At 37.7% G+C, this 16610-nt stretch overlaps 4 protein-coding genes across 5 annotated transcripts in view; 2 read left to right on the top strand and 2 right to left on the bottom strand.

Annotated features, from left to right (window-relative positions):
- Window positions 1–3255: 3255 nt before the first annotated feature.
- gal3st1b (galactose-3-O-sulfotransferase 1b) lies at window positions 3256–5718 on the top strand. The gene is made up of 2 exons (XM_034095809.2): window positions 3256–3377; window positions 3458–5718. The coding sequence occupies exons 1-2, from the start codon at window positions 3256–3258 to the stop codon at window positions 4605–4607; spliced, it is 1272 nt and encodes a 423-aa protein (XP_033951700.1). The 3' UTR covers window positions 4608–5718.
- A 1097-nt stretch (window positions 5719–6815) lies between these two features.
- On the bottom strand, window positions 6816–7669 carry uqcr10 (ubiquinol-cytochrome c reductase, complex III subunit X). Its single transcript, XM_034095818.2, has 2 exons — window positions 7529–7669; window positions 6816–7139 (listed from the first exon to the last, which is right to left on the bottom strand). Exons 1-2 carry the CDS (start codon window positions 7667–7669, stop codon window positions 7089–7091), a joined length of 192 nt encoding a protein of 63 aa, XP_033951709.1. The 3' UTR covers window positions 6816–7088.
- zmat5 (zinc finger, matrin-type 5) lies at window positions 7607–11489 on the top strand. Of its 2 annotated transcripts, none has more exons than XM_034095817.1 (6): window positions 7607–7696; window positions 8747–8920; window positions 9170–9232; window positions 9338–9418; window positions 10057–10165; window positions 10262–11489. In XM_034095817.1, exons 2-6 carry the CDS (start codon window positions 8794–8796, stop codon window positions 10407–10409), a joined length of 528 nt encoding a protein of 175 aa, XP_033951708.1. In that variant the 5' UTR covers window positions 7607–7696; window positions 8747–8793; the 3' UTR covers window positions 10410–11489. The 2 variants fall into 2 exon arrangements, with proteins under 2 accessions (XP_033951708.1, XP_033951707.1); XM_034095816.1 differs by lacking the exon at window positions 7607–7696 and adding an exon at window positions 7704–7890.
- Window positions 11490–11575: 86 nt separating this feature from the next.
- cabp7b (calcium binding protein 7b) overlaps window positions 11576–16610 on the bottom strand; it is a 30733-nt gene continuing 25698 nt past the window's right edge. Inside the window, exons 2-5 of the mRNA XM_034095812.2 lie at window positions 15429–15572; window positions 15227–15339; window positions 14638–14785; window positions 11576–14544 (exon numbers count right to left, since the gene is read on the bottom strand). Coding sequence (XP_033951703.1) covers window positions 14417–14544; window positions 14638–14785; window positions 15227–15339; window positions 15429–15572 — 533 coding nt within the window. The 3' untranslated portion in view covers window positions 11576–14416. The remainder of the gene's footprint in view (window positions 14545–14637; window positions 14786–15226; window positions 15340–15428; window positions 15573–16610) is intronic.

Below are 16610 nucleotides of genomic sequence, written 5' to 3' on the forward strand. Positions count from 1 at the left end.
CTGAATTGTAGTGGAGTAGAATTACAAAGTAACAATGAGCTGTCATGTGAGTATATATTAATGCTGCGCATTATGGACACAAGTGATTTTCACCCATTTATTAATTATATGTTTTACATTTGATAACACCAATGTGTTTAATAATGGCAACTTCTAATTGTGGGAAAAACGAAAACGTTCAGTAGAGACGTCCCATAGAACATTTTGCGAAACACAATAGCCAGCATGTGTAGTTCTGGGGGGGTGTTCGATTCCAGTTTTGGATAATCTGGCATGGTTTCGTTCCATTTCACACAGCTGTTTGACGCTCTGTAACCTTACGGGAACTGTAGTCCTAAACGATAGCTGGGGATTATGGGTAGTGTAGTGTCTTCGGCCATCCTAAACTCAGAAATGTTGACAATCGCAATGATGTTCGAAATGTCCCTTATAGGCCTACATCTGTTTCCGGTTATTTTTATTTTGAAATTCAGTTCCTGACGGACACCAAAAAAGCCAGAGATTATGGAATTAAACCAATAAATAAAAGCAAGGATAATTGTGTGTTATTGGTGAGTAAATAACAGTGTGTTATTTTGAAAAGAATAACAAATTAGAAGGAAAGAAATATTTAAAAATACAGATTTCAGTATCCTGAGTCTCTGAGCCCCATTTATTTTCCTCACAGACGGCAACAAAAGTCCGAAATTATACGATTTAAAATAAAAGCAATAATTGTGGCTTGATATTGAGTAAGAACATGTTTTTATGAACCACACAGCTTCCGGTCTTCCACGACCTGGCCGGAGAAAAAGACGTGCTGCAGCCTGCAGGCACGAAACACGTTACCAGTAGAAATACATTGCTTTTAAAATCGTGCTGTACAACTCGAAAAAAAGGGGCAAATCGTGATGGGGAACACAAATCAATAGATTAAAAATCGTGTTGGTGAACACGAAATGCCGTGAGACTGGGTTGATATATGATACATTATGATGTGATATGATGTGATACGAATGATAATGGGACACATCGACGTCTGCACTTATGTTGTGGCAGCTATTTAAGTGCTTTCTTAACGCTAATGTTATAATAGTCAGATTGCTCTGAAGATGGGAGGTGATATTCTATTCATTTTCGCGTTCACACAGTCGGTGATTTTTGCCGGCCGTTTTTCCTGCAACGGCAGCTTTTCTGTATTTCCTTTCTCCTGTAATATGACTTGATCGCTTTAACTCCGCACACTGAGCTCTGATTGGTCAGCAGGCGGTGCTTTCACTGAGTTGAGCTCTTAGCCTGCAACCTAACCTGGTCCCGACCAGGTTAGCCGCTAAGCATAAATTACCATGGAGATCTTGCCTGCTAAAAATAGAACCAACTTCGTAGGACCGGAAAGCCGGAGTTTCCCCTGAATTTAGCCGGCTAAGCGAAAATCCTGCTTCGTAGTATACCCCCCTTCGTAGTATACCCCCCAGGTATCTGGAGACTAAAGAAAGAAAAAAAACACGACAACACACAGCTGTGATGAGAACGAGCAGGCCTGCTGGGTGTGCTCTATGTGCAGATATGTTATACACAGCAGATATTAGTTTCACTGTTATGAAAACGTAGCCGTGGCCTAAAATGAACTAAACAGACTTTAAAGCAGGGGTTCCCAACCCTTTTCAACTCAGGGCCCACTTAAGAATAAAAAAAATGTTCCCGGCTCACATTCAACAATAAACAATAGGAAAGCTAAATAAAGTTCTGGTTGGTCAATTCAGAACATGTGACATGTTGATAATCCAGTAGTACAGACTGCTGTAGAGGACTGTAATGACCGTTGCTAAGGAGGATCAAGAAAGAGAAAGGAAAGGAGGTTCACATACAAATATGCCTTAATAATGAAATGTTTCCATACAAATCATAATGTTCTGCACATTTTTTGGTGTCCCCCTTGCAATGCGTTCGGGCCGCAGCCCACAGGTTGGGAACCGCTGCTCTGTTTCTGTGCCTCAACTTTGTACATTATACATTTGTATTATTTGAAACAAAGCATTGATGTATTGGCATTGATGCATGCTCTGTACACATAGCCAGGTGTTTTGGCCTCATGGTACTAAGATACTTGACTTTAAAGGAATTATTTTCCTGCCAACCTCCACTTCAACCCCATTGCGCATACCTCAAAAGGTACAGGACATAGTGATCTAGAAGTGTTTAGACTATTTTACAAACCAGTCCTGCCCCTGTGGGAGGAGAAATCACATCTGACTCCTTCAGATAAGAGTAGTTTCTTTCACCTTGCAGAAAATACTCACATCGACACTTCCAACATTGTCATCTGCAGGTAAAAAAAATCTCTTTACTTTTTCTAATTCCATATGCTATATCTTTCTTGGATTTACAGTGTTGTTAATATCCTAGCTTATTTGGTTATCAAAATAAGTTAATATTGGTTTTAAGGATAATGGATCTACAGAGTTGTTATCTCAAGGAAGGACATATTGCATTTTTGTAAGCTTTAAACAAGTGAATTCCCTAATTAATTAGAACAACTCTATGTCTATGGGACATGCACATGTAGGATATCTTCAACGAAGGGGGCCTAACAAGTGAAAAATGAACATCAATATTAGAGATAAGAATCAGAGCTGTTATGGCAAGGGCCATACTGTACCGTTCCTATCTGATATAATAAGTAAGCACCTGTTCAGTGTGAATTGTAGAAACGTTAAAATTGTCCCCTTTTTTTTACCATGTTAACATCCGTTTTTACCGTTATAAAATGCTTGTACCTTAACTGTAATTTTCATGTTGGTGTGTCTTTTGTCTTTCCATCTGTGTTGCTAAGGGAATTCTAGCACTGTAAACATGTTTATAGTATAAACATGCGGGCTATTCTGAGAGAAAGAATGATGCAGCAGTTTTTTGATAATCAGCATGATCTCTTGTCTATGTTCATTTTGCCTTTTCATTATAAAGTTCTTCTTATTTCTGTTAGAAATGAATAGTAGGTTATATAAAATTGAAATGGATTAGGCCTGGACTCTCTATAATTGCATTATCATTACTTTGCTGTGACCTAAGAGCGTTATTCGTTGGCCTGTGTGTAAGAATTTCCCCAGGGTATTACGAGTGTTTATGAGCTTTGTGTAGCTTTGTTGTATGTGAAAAACACTTCACAGCATAGTGCAACATGGGTTTGTGTATAGAAACTTTGAATCCTGTTATTATTGTCCTTTATACATGCATGCCCTTTCATTTTATTTCCAGGTCCTTGTTTGGGTATTAGTGATGTCTGCCATCAAAGGAAAGAAGTGCACACGTATGACCAGGAGGCTGATTCTCTTGGTTTTATTGACCAACATCATGTTGTTGCTGTACTGCCTCACGAACCTAACCCAAGTTAAGATTAGGTAAGGATTTTAAAGTAACGCCTTTCTTTATTGTGTGAAATCAGTTCATCTGTTTGTTTACCCGTATATTTTATTCACAGGGACTCCCAGCAAGTCACATGTCCTCTAAGTATGGCGAAATTATTGACGAAAAATGTAAGCTCACCATCTCTCAGCACGTCAGAAGTTAGCTCCCCCAAAGTAAACCTCATGTTCATGAAAACCCACAAAACTGCCAGCAGCACCATACTCAACATCCTCTTCAGATTTGGAGAAAAACACAAGCTTAAATTCGCCTTCCCTGATGGCCGCAATGACTTCTTCTACCCGTCACCTTTCCTCTGCTCCCAGGTGAAGGACTACAGGCCTGGAGACTGTTTCAACATTGTTTGTAACCACATGCGCTTTGACCATCAGGAAGTAGCCAAGCTCCTGCCTCCAGATGCTGTTTACATCACCATCTTACGTGACCCAGTGGATCTCTTTGAATCATCTTTCAATTATTACCACAGAGCAGTTCCTCTCACATGGAGGATCAATGGAGAGAACCAACTGGTGGAGTTTTTGAACAATCCTCACACCTTCTACAGCCCAGAGGCTTTCAACTCATTCTACCTCAAAAATCTGCTCTTTTTTGACTTTGGTTTTGATAACAACCTGGAGGGTGATGATCCTCGTGTAATGAGGGATATTCATAAGTTATCAACACATTTTGATTTGGTTCTTGTAGCAGAATATTTTGATGAGTCACTTATCCTGCTCAAGGACACACTGTGTTGGACCATGGAGGACATACTGTATTTTAAACTTAATGCTCGCAGGAGATCATCTGTATCTCGACTGACCCCAGAGTTGAGAGCCAAAGCTTTACAGTGGAACGGGGCTGACTGGAGACTCTATCAGCACTTTAATGCTACTTTCTGGGCAAGAGTTGAGGCGTATGGGAGAGAAAGAATGAAACAAGAGGTAAAAGAGCTCAGGAGAAGAAATGCAGAGATGAAGGCCATCTGTATTCAAGATGGAGGTTCAGTGGAAGCTCAAAATATTCACGACAGTCGTTTCCTGCCCTGGCAGCCCGTTGGAGAGTCTTCCATTCTTGGGTACAACGTGAAGCAAAATATTGATCCACAATTCAGGGAAATCTGTGAACAAATGCTCACACCTGAAATACAATACTTGTCACAGCTGGGCGTAAGCCTGTGGCTGACTAGACTATGGGGTTGGGTCAAAGATACCGTTTTTGGAGATTGAATTGGACTAAAATGTTTTACGTGTTTAGTTTAGCAGCAAGCTAGAGTCCACTTTGTAGTTGTACCTACCTTTGAAATAGCATGATACTTGAGATGTGTATCACTGCACTAATGGGCAAAGCTTATTTGCTTTTATAATATGTCCACTGTTAGGGAATAATTCTGTCTTTACTTCTAAATATTTAACCTATTCTGTGTGTTGACATTTACGACCATCCCTGCTTCTGATCTCCCGTAAGGAATGTGATAATGGAGTCGTATGTTGATACTACCCGGTTTTATGGCCTGACCTGGCGGGCACAGGGGGGGTTTTACGACTGTGAGAACGCGGGATTCTAAGCACCACGGATGTCAGAGACATCTCCATTGTTCCCAGGTGTTCACGTACCTTCCCCCAATATGTGGGTTGACTCTCTGTAAACTAGTTAAAGGGTCTACCAAGATACGAGGCGGATCAGATTTGACATGGCAACCCACCCGTGCAGTCAGAACCTTTGACTGTGTGACATGTGATGTGAATTTTTCCGGACGATGCTTAAAGATCCGTGTTTGACATCAAAGCTCCAACTCTCCTCGTGTCTCTCTGAGTCCTAACTCTCCATTGCTGCAGAAGTTTCCCTTACATCCACTGCAAGGGCAAATTATTACGTTTTTGTTTAGCTCACAGGAAAAATACCAGGATGGGACATAATACAGTCAGTGCTAACTATAATGTTGTTTTAAATGTGTTCTTCTCATTCATTGGGACAGACATTGCTAGTGTGCCCCCTATAGGCCTGAGTCTCAGGTGCAGTTACATGTAATTGATTTGAATAGTAGTGGCCTTACCTGACCTGTTTACAAGATGTCTTCACTATTGACGGGCATTGTTTGACATTGCAAATTAAAAGGTGGTAGCTACCGTTTCTATATAATACTTGTTCTTGTTTGGGCCAAAATTAGCATCCAGCTTTAATATGTTGCAAATGTATTATCTTTTCAATTTACACACGGCATCTATTGCACGTCTGTCCGTCCTGGGAGAGGGATCCCTCCTCTGTTGCTCTCCCTGAGGTTTCTCCCATTTTTCCCTTTAAATTGTGGGTTTTCGTCGGAAGTTTTTCCTTGTATGATGTGAGGGTCTAAGGACAGAGGGTGTCGTTTGTCATACTGATATTCTGTACACACTGTGAAGACCACTGAGACAAATGTAACATTTGTGATATTGGGCTATATAAATAAACATTGATTGATTGATTGAATATATTCCTTGTATGGAAATGGTCCATACAAATGTTACCTCTCATTCATGTTTTTTTTTGTATAGCCCGTTTTAATAAAATACAATTTAACTGGATATCTCAGCCCCATTCAAGCGTTATGTTTATTTCAACCCGGAGAGAGAGCAATAGAGTGACGTGTAAGTGACTCATTGTTAGGTCTTCCTTATTGAACTTGCGCTAAAGCTTTCATTCTTTGGTATAAACAATACTGGGTGAGGAACTAAGGAACGTCAGCTTATTGGAAACTAGGATTGGTTAAAAACATATAGCTATTTTATTATAGTACAGACTTCTGTTTCTGTACTTATTTTTAATTTCATTTATGTTTAAAACCAGAGAACCAAGCTGTACAACCTTATCTTTGAAATGACACTAAATATACATAAACTGCTGACATGAAGGGGACACAATGTATACAACCACTGAATACTTTTATAATAAAGACTCAAGAACTATATAATTCTATAGATCCTTCTCAGTCATTTTATCAAGATACTAGGGCTGCTCAATTAATCGTATTTTAATCGCAATTATGGCTTGCAATGATAATGAAAACAACAATTATTATTTTTTTATAACTTTTTTTGGGATTGGTTTTTCAGTTGAATTATACTTAAAGTTCAGGGTAACCAACTGTTAAAAACATACTGTTCACAATTTTTTCTCCAATAAATTGAGGTTTTCAAAGTAAATGGATAATCGTTTTTAATAATCGTGATATCAATTATTGACCCAAATAATCGAGATTATGATTTGCCATAATCGAGCAGCCCTACAAGATACTCATTTGATTTGAAGCTGATCCCTTTTAGATGACCTAATGTGGCTAGAGTGGGTGCTTATGAAAATGCTAGTAAGTCAAACAAAAGTACTTTGACAGTGTAACTAATCTAAGATGCTTTGACATATGCAAGCCATATGATAAATCAAAAACATTGCAAGGTTGGTACGTCATTAACATGTTTAATTTAAGCATTTACAATATGTGGGGGGAACGTAGACATTACATCTAACAACAGGAAGGAGGGAACGAGGTGACAGGAACCGTTGCTCCATCTTCAAGGTGGTCTGGACAGTCAAGCGGCTCTCACAAGTCCCACCTGGCATGACTTTTGAGCACATTGTCCATGTTGACTGATGATTGATTCAGGTGTGGAGTCCAGGAAGAATGGAGAATGGAAGTGTGACAACAGTTGCACTTCAGCCTTAGGTAACCCGACCTATTCCTCCTCCTTGATCTCGTATTTGTGTTCGATGTGTTCCCACAGTTTCTAAAAAATAAGTACATATAAGGCAACATTAGACTTGTCATGTGAACAGAGACAGATACTTTATTCATCCCAAGTTGTGAAATTGTTTTGTCACAGAAGCATTTTGACTGCCAATGTACAAGAACAACAACAATTGTTAAAAGTCGAATAAAATAAAAACACTATACTGTAACACTGTACTATATACATTAAAAAAGTGCACACAATGTAAAATGTATCCTGGTAAGTAGGTTACAATATTTATGAGGTTGTAATAGTTTGTAAAAAAGGAAGCAAATGCTCGGTTTAGCAGGGAGGCTAGGTTAGTTTAGCTAACACTAGCGCTGTTTCGCCCTCTACTTGCAAGGTCAGGATAACACCAGCATTATAACACACAATTAAACACTTACCCCGCGATTCAGTTCCTCAAAAATTGCGTCACCGCCTTGGTCAAACAGTCGTTCAAAGAAGACCGCTCCAACCATGATGGTCACGGCGAAAGTGGACGTTCTCCTGAAGAGCAGATTGTAGACGGACTTAGCCAGCGACATGTCTTCGGTGGATTGACGGAAGCTGAGGTAACACGCTTCCGGCCCAAGAGTGGGTCGATTCGCTTTTTAACCCTGCGAAGACACCGTATCCCCAGTGGGGAATGGTTAGCAAACGATTAGCATAGCATTACTGTAAGATTTCGTTGTTTTTCACGTCAGTTTGCTACACAATGTGGATTCAAAGCAAACAGCACGGAGGATGACATCATGGTTCGCCAATGGTTTGTTGTATTTTACTTTTAAATGTAATATACACAGGGTTTAACGTTTACGGATGTCACAATAAGCATGTAACGTTAAAATAACTATTCTGATTGAACAATGCTATGAGCCAATGATTATGGATGTTAACGTTTGCTTATTGGGGGAGAGTTTACATGAGCATCAAACTGCACGTTTACATTTCAGAATATTTCACCTTTAATATGTTCATATTTCTATCATCACAGTGGAATAGGAAGTCATACCAGATACTATTAAAAATAAAGGCACTTCCATGACCAAACCAGCAGATAGCAGTAAACGTTAGATAATGTTCCTGGTGTTCTTGATTGTAGGCTAGATCAGGTTGTTTCCTGTTTTTGCCTCCCATTTAATCATTGTAAGCCTTGTGTCATATTTTTTCATGAAAATTATAACAGTTTGTGATCCGAAAGTAAACAACCATATGACATGCTAATTGCTATATGTAGATGTTAACAAACTTGCATTGATGCGAAATTCTGAAATGCAAAAAATAAATAATTCTGTGACAAATGTGAATTGTAAATTGGGTCGGCTATGTCATTTTAACTGTATCAGGATGGCATTTTTATTTTTTGTGGGGGCTTTTCAGTCCTGCAGAGATTAGTTGAGTAATGGATTAACAACATAATAGTTAATTGTACACGTGCAGTTGAACTATAACGCCCTTTATTCTGGACAGACCACATGTTTTGTTAATAGATCAGTGTGTGCACAATGACAGTCAATTAATGTACGATACAGAAACATTTAATTCAGCACAGCTATTCTCTCACCATGTTGTGACCCAGCAGTTATGTGAATGTGTTTTGTTTCTCTTTACTATATACATAGCCATTTAAAAGGTGACATCTTGCTGGTTTGAGCACATAACCTGCACCATGGGAAGGAGATACTACTGTGACTACTGTGACCGGTCCTTTCAGGACAACATGCACAACAGGAAGAAACATTTGTTTGGTGTTCAGCATCACAGAGCTAAAAAGGCCTGGTACGACTATTTCAGAGGTGAGACTTGCAGTTTGTCCTTAGACCTGAGAGAGATGTGATTGTAAATGTTTGTTTTAGACTAGACAGTGATCCTAAGCATTACAAATTACTATTTAGAATGCTATGCCTTCAACCTATTTGAGATTTTGATTGGAGAATTAAGCTTGCTTACATTTCATTATGTCATATTGGCTGGCCATCTGCTTATATTATGATGGAAGGTTATATATACAGCCATTGACAACACTATCATTTGTGTTTTTACAGACTCCTCAGCCATTCTGTGTGATGAGCAATTAAAGAAACCCTGCAGGAAGTTTCTCCAAAAAGGTAACTTAAAGCAATTCAACCATACATTTATCCAATGACCAGGAAATTATATTAAATGCACGTTTTGTTATTGTAATAATAATTATTTTCCCTGTCCTTTTTCAGGAATATGTGATTTCGGCCCTAACTGCAGGTTTTCTCACATGTCCGAAGAAGATATGTTTCACCTACAAAGACAGGTGGAAGGTAAGCTGTAACCAAATGGAAATGATGTTTACCATGTGATTAAGATATGTTTTTTTTAATGAAATCAACACAGTTCCTAACAAACAATGTGCTACACATTTAATACACATGGCATTGGCAATTATATATAATATTATCTAAATAGTTCTTGAATTAGTAGGTGGTCATTCAATATTTAACAACCATCTTACCAATGGCCAACACATTGCATATTTTTAATATCTTAAATGTAATCCTGCATAAGGAAGGTTTAAACCCTCTTCAACAAAAGGTACCTAGGGTTAGCATTTTCTGATGCATTCCCTAAAAAATAAATAATATTATACACTAAATTGTCAAGCACATTTGGTCGTGATCGACTGACAGTATGGCTGCAAGAAATGATTATTATCATCATCAATAATCTTTATAAATAGTGAAAAATGTGTTTTTCTCAAGTCCAAAGTAATGTTTTGGACTTTGTCACTCCAAAACTAAAATTAATTCAGTATAATATTATGTTAAACTGAGGAAAATCAAGGATTCTCCATTTTATGGGGATGCAAATAGTATTCTTTGCGATTTTTGCATGAATGACACTTGATTATTAAAATATGTGGCAGGTTCTAGTTGACAGGAGTACGATTGAATTCTTTCAGATGAAAGACGTCTCAGAGAGGGTGCTGTAGACAGCAGGATGCCGGGGCGCTGTGTAGAGGACTGGCTCTCCAGAAGGGAAAAGAGGCGAAGTGCCCTCGGTAACCAGGGGTATGCACCTTCATCTTTTGTTTTGACGCTTATTCATACATTGCTAATGATTCGTCTTCATTTAAAATTCAACTTTTTAATTATTTATCTCTTCAGAGATCTAAAAGATAAGGACGACAGTGAAGAGGTCCAAGAAGAAAGTGACATACCTCCACAGCTCCTCTCCGTCCATGACCTCCCGCCCTCTCTTCTTCCTCCTCCTCCCAGCGGGTGGAAAGGCAAAGTGAACTCAGAATGGGGCTGACTGATATTCACTTTGTGGTTCACATCACTGTTAAGCTGGTGTGCAACATTAGTAGAATGAAATGTACAGAATACATATGAGATGTCTTTTTTAGTTTTAAATGAGATATTTAATTGAGTCATACATAGGAAGGTAAACCTGGAATGACATACAGGCGGTGCATAATGAATCTCATGATTGACATTTTGGCAGTCTGTTGTTGATTGCTTCGCTAATGTGAAGTCGAGTGCCTTTACCATGAGACTCCCCAAAGGAGTTACATTTGATGTCATGAAGAATGGAGCATTGCTGAGCAGATGGAAATTATTTTATTGTTAAATTCTAATCCTCTGCCACGTCACCAGGGGAATCAATGAGCTGTCTGATTTTAATTTATAACCCAGCCAGCACCAAAACACCACTCTACTTCCTAAATAGTAAAGATGGCAACCTAATGATCTCGATAAATGTGTATACTAAAAGCTTTCATAGTTATCATAGCGCATTTCAAATGTTATGATAAATGTAATTGTCTTTGGCCTTTATAAAGTCCCTTTAATGTATTTCTCATAATGGGTTTTGCTGAATTTCATTGCGTTAAGTTTATTTCGGTTTTGTATTATTTTATTTAACTATTAATCTGCTGTCTTGGCCAGAATATACCTCTGACTTTAAAGGGGCCCTGTTTTGTTTTATCATATACACATGAGAACAGATGCACAACCAAGAGAGTGAAGAAGAAAGCAAACATGAATGTAAACTGTGAGTTATTTTTTGTATCAACATTTAGAAATTGTTTTTGCGAATCTTTAATGAGGACAAAAGCACACACAAAGTTTGATGGATATCACAAGTACACAGTGCATGTTGGTGAGTGAGACACAGATTTAGGTATAACATATTTTTGGATAATACTCTAAAAGACGCATTTTAATATGGGTTTAGGCTATACAAGTTGAATAACTCATATTTAGTCATTTAAGTTGTCAACTTGTGGATTTATTTAAAACTGGATCCTGGAAAGTACCCACTTATTCTCTGTACTTGATGTTAGTATCAATGATGTTGTTCTGTTGTTCACAGTAAATGTTCTTTTTTTTAGATTGGTCTTATGTTCCTTTTTATTTGCAACAAAGGTCACATTTGTACACAGAAAAAAAACAGCAAACCCCTTTAAGTGCCTTTGTTTTTTATTGGATACATGCATCCAGACAACACTTACAGTAGTGTATATTTGATGCAGTAACCTCGACATGAGAGGTTACAGAAATAAAACAGCGCTTGGTATTCTAAACATTAAATTACTAGTAATGTCAACAGCAGGGTGATACAATCATTTACCAGAAGTGAGAGGGATCTTTACCAAGAACATGGAAGAGAGAAAGCTAATACATCAATACTTATTGGTAATTTAATTACTAATGAGTCATTTCAGTTAGAAAATACATCAGATTCATGTTTGTCTTAAGCAATGATTTAGTAAAATGGACTTACATTTCTTCTTAGAAGTTTTCTAAAGTTACTCTAAGTCAAGGCATGAGAGTGCAGATCTTACTTCCAAAGACAAAGGCACAAACAGAACACTACAGTCTGAATCAAAGTAATAACAATAAAGATAATCCTTGAACAGAGTGCACATACATCTGATCATTAAAGCACTGTAACATACAGAATAGGACACCATAATTGCTTATATCTCTTAAGACAATATTTGACACAATAACTATATTTTACATTCACACAAAATCCATACCTTACATGATGTTCACATAAAGAGGTAATGTGATGTCATATTAGAAGTTCATACATAAACAGCTACTGTATTTGAGATAAAATATCTGTTTTATTGCCGGAATGATACTCGCTGTTTCGTACGTTCCTCTCGTGATATAGCTTTGATAAACTTCAAGATAAAAAGAGAAAAAAATATATATAGCAATTTGTAAAACTTGTTGAATTCAACAGAAATTTGATAAACATTTTGAAAAATGAATATTACCAAATAAGAAATTTTAATGTTAGTGTATGACACACAATTACTCTTGCATCTAAATGTCCAGTCAACCTGGAAATTATATCAGAAACCTGAAATTGTTCGTATTATTTGTTTTATAAAAAACATTATGCTTACATTCAATAAAATCACATAGATTTAATGTATCACTTTTCCAAGTAAGAAAATATAACCATGTTATACTTCAAACATGTTGTTTTGGTTGTCCATGTAAAAACCAGAAAACAACATTTTTTATGATATGTTAAATTATTCTTCACAGCATACTCCAAAGTATTTAGTATTTTTGATATGGTCTGCACGTCCACAAAAATCGACATTTACAGGAAAATGTCAAATACTGAGATCTTTGCAATGATTACTATACAAATTGCATAATTATTTCAATACATACACCAGGGTTCAACATTTGATCTCAAACACATTGAACACAGAATATACTTTTAATGTACATGCAAGTGTTGTGAACTGATTATCCTTTATCGTCATGTGTCATTCTGTCTAAACATTTGACTTGTAATGGTTAACGCTATTTACAGCTGCTAGCTCAGATGCTAGCTCAGACTTGTCTTTCCTGTGACTCATTATGTCTCTTTTTGGATGCTATTGCACAGATTGGAAATATGCAGCTTTGTGCATGTATCACTGGCAGATTTCGAGGATGAAACACTTCAGTTTGATTCTTAAATCTATTAAATTTTTTGTGAAACAGCTGTTTCATTTTCATCTCAATTTCTCAGCCAATACATCTCACTGAGCTCAGCTCTCAGCTTCAAATCAAACCAGTAAATGTTTTAGTCTGCTGTGATTTATTTAGAAAGGGCCTTTGCGCTCAGCTGAATGGAGGGTTACCGGCTGTGTCCACATGTCCTTCAAACCCTCTCTTTTCCAGATAACAGTGCTGTTCACCAGTTATTCCAAATGTAGGGCTTCTCAATGTCACAATAGAAACTTTGAAGAAACATACTATTTTCCTGACTTGTTTTTGAATATCACGGGCCAATACTGACAATACTAACATGCTGATGTATAGTAGCACAAAGCGCAAAGTACAGCTGAGCTTGATTTGAACATTATGATATGAGATGTCAGTGAATCACCACAATTCATCCTGAGACACACTCAGAGCATCGTCACAGTCATGGGGGTGCATCCTTTGGGAACCATAGATGTCTCTACTACATCTTTTGATAAATCATCCTGTAGATGTTGAGATTTTTCAAAAGAATACTTAGATCTGCTGGTGGTTTCACGGAGAAAATCAGGGGATTACTTAAGTCAGTTGCATTGTTTCCCTGGGAGCAATGAGTGTCTGTTCAGAATGACATCCATACAGTTTAGACCAAAGTGATGAACTATCGACTAGCTATGAAGCTAGCATGGTTAAAACAGTTGTAGAAATAATTGTAATTTTTTTTGTAAGTTTGTGTTTTGAATTAATGTGGCTTCTCCTTTGTTAAGATTTAGGTCACAGCTGGTTCGTAAAGATGTGTTAACTCTTGACATGAGTTGGACCTCTGGACTGGAAATACTGCTAATACAGATACTTAAAAGAAAAACAATTACACTGAGAGTGAATTAAAGCTACTTAATATGCAGCGCATCAACACATGCGTATTGCTTTATTACTATCCTTAGTCATTTCATTATTGGGTGCATTCCAAACGGCAGACTTCTCATCAACAACATTAATTGATTGATAAACACAGACACATCACATCTATTACTAAGCACATACTTCTAAAGTCTGCTTTCCAATATAATGTCTTCAGAAATCTGATTCACAACCTACTGTTTTAGGATACTAATCAGCCCTTGGAATGCCTTTCTTTCTTTTTAACCAGGTTATGCTACAATTTGTGGCAATATAAAACCACTGAATGACATCATTGCACCTATTACAGAGAGAAGCTGTGTGTTGAAAACATTCAACAAAACCATACAAGTGTTTTGATTAATGTTTGATTTCTCATTGTCCGTTCTTAAGTATCTCTGTATCCAGCTGGAGTCGTATTTACTTCATTCCTCTGCGGAGCATTTGATTTGCTGCAATGAGCATGACGCTGATGATGAATGCAATGGCGAAGGCACAAATCAGGCTTTTACGCACACATGTGTGTTTTTCCTGTTGTGTTGGGATTGCTGGGGAAAGATTTAAAAGACAAAACATTAGCTTGTCTGAGAGTCTCAACAGAATACAAAAAATGTAGGTAATAGAATGTGTATGCAACTTACTGTCTATGTCCACGTGGGACTCTGGGCTGTTCAGGTGGCTCTCCTCTGTCATGATGATGTTCTCAATGTCCTTCATAGTGAGGTGGTCGCGGAAAGTATCGTAAAGCAGCCTCTTCAGCTCATCCACCGTCAGTTTCTGCATGTCACACTGGGGACACATAAAACACCAAGAAAGGTCTAATTAGCAGCGGAAGAGCTTCTGTCTCAGAACACCTCAGTGACGCAAATCAGCTGTGGGACATCAATTAATAGTGGCATATAAGGTAGCGCATGTTGAACTGATTTATTGGATTATGTAACTAAATGCAAGGATATGAAGACACTGCAAGTATAGTAATGTCATTAGATCAATACAGTATGTCAAGGCTGTGTGGAAATGTGCTTTGGAGTGAGTCGGAGGAGCATCATCCGTAATGTAAGAATAATGTTGTTTAAATGATTAGATTTTACATCAGAAACTTCTGTATTGTAATTAGAATTGCAACAGATGGCTTTGTATCAGAAAAACCAGAAGGGAACTAACTCAAACGAGGACAGAGAACAGACACATGTACACTTATAAAGCACTGATAATGATGGCAATGATTACCTTCCAAAACACTGAATCAAAGTCTGCTCCGTGGAACTTATCCGGCATGCCAGCAGCAGAGAGTTTAGGACCAAGCAATGTGACAAATTCATCAAAGCCAACTTGACCGTCACCTATAGGAAATACAAAGATGTCACTGTATAGAATATGTGTTGGGTTATATGCAACAGGCTTTTGATGAGAGAAAGAGAGATACACATACCATCTATATCGAGTCTTTGGATGATAATCTCCAGCTCCACCTCATTGGGCATGTAGCCCAGCGAGCGCATGGCCATCCCCAACTCCTGCTTTGAGATGAAGCCATTCCCATCTCGGTCAAATACTTTAAACGCCTCACGGATCTCTGTTGGGAGAAAAAGGGCAGAAATAATGTTACGTTATGTTGAGAGGAAGGAGACATTGCTTACGATTTCACTATGTGAGCAACAGTGGGTTGACTCAGCTAAAAATGTTGATTTGAATTATGGGTTCACGTTTGTTGTTCAAGAATTTAGAGTGTCTTAAAGCTGTTTATAATTATGTTTGTATGGAATAAAGAATTCAAGGCAATTTAACTCAGAGTCACAGCTCAAAACAAATAATCCCTCTTAATTTGATATGTGTATGCTTTCGGCAAAGGGAGCAGTACTAATACAATGTCTTGTTACAAAAAGTATAGTAAGAGGCATGAAAAGGATACGAAACAATATTTTATTAATTGAAATGCTAAGAGCAGCAGTGATGTGAGCAAGCTTACACGTTTTATCTGTGAATCAAAATCCTCATTTACTATAGTTAATCTTGTGTTTTAGACCTCAATTGTTTATTTTTTAAACTATTTAAAACAAATCAATTATCTGTTCCTTTGTGGTTTGTTTAGAAGATGTCCTCATAAGCACTCCTGCTGCCTGAAGTGCACGCCCCAGCACCAAATCCAAAATTGAAACTAGAGAATAATCCTTAAAAATGCATCTACTACTGTTTAAAGGTGGGGTAGGGAAGTTTGAGAAACCGGCTCGAGATACACTTTTTGTTATATTCCATGGAATGCTCTTAATCTCCAGATAGCAATGAATATCTTAAGTGCTTTGACAAAAAATCCATAAAAAAACATCATCTGTGGAAGCCGTGGTACTGTAAAAAGCACGACCAATCATTTTAGCCGGCCCGGCTAAAGTAACTGGATGGCCTACCTGCCTGTCAGCCTTCCAGGGGCTCTGTAAAGAAGTAGCAGATTTCTTCCAGCTGTGTATTTTCAAATTCTAGCGCACTCGAGCTGGTTTCTCCAAAATTACCTAACCCACCTTTAATAAAGAACCTTTGCCACTTTTATTGATACTGGGTTTTAGTAGGAACAAATGGACTTGGAACTGAGAGTTATAAGCACTATAACAAATGTCTA

The sequence above is a fragment of the Pseudochaenichthys georgianus genome, chromosome 12, assembly GCF_902827115.2.
Source record: "Pseudochaenichthys georgianus chromosome 12, fPseGeo1.2, whole genome shotgun sequence".
Classification (NCBI taxonomy): domain Eukaryota; kingdom Metazoa; phylum Chordata; class Actinopteri; order Perciformes; family Channichthyidae; genus Pseudochaenichthys; species Pseudochaenichthys georgianus.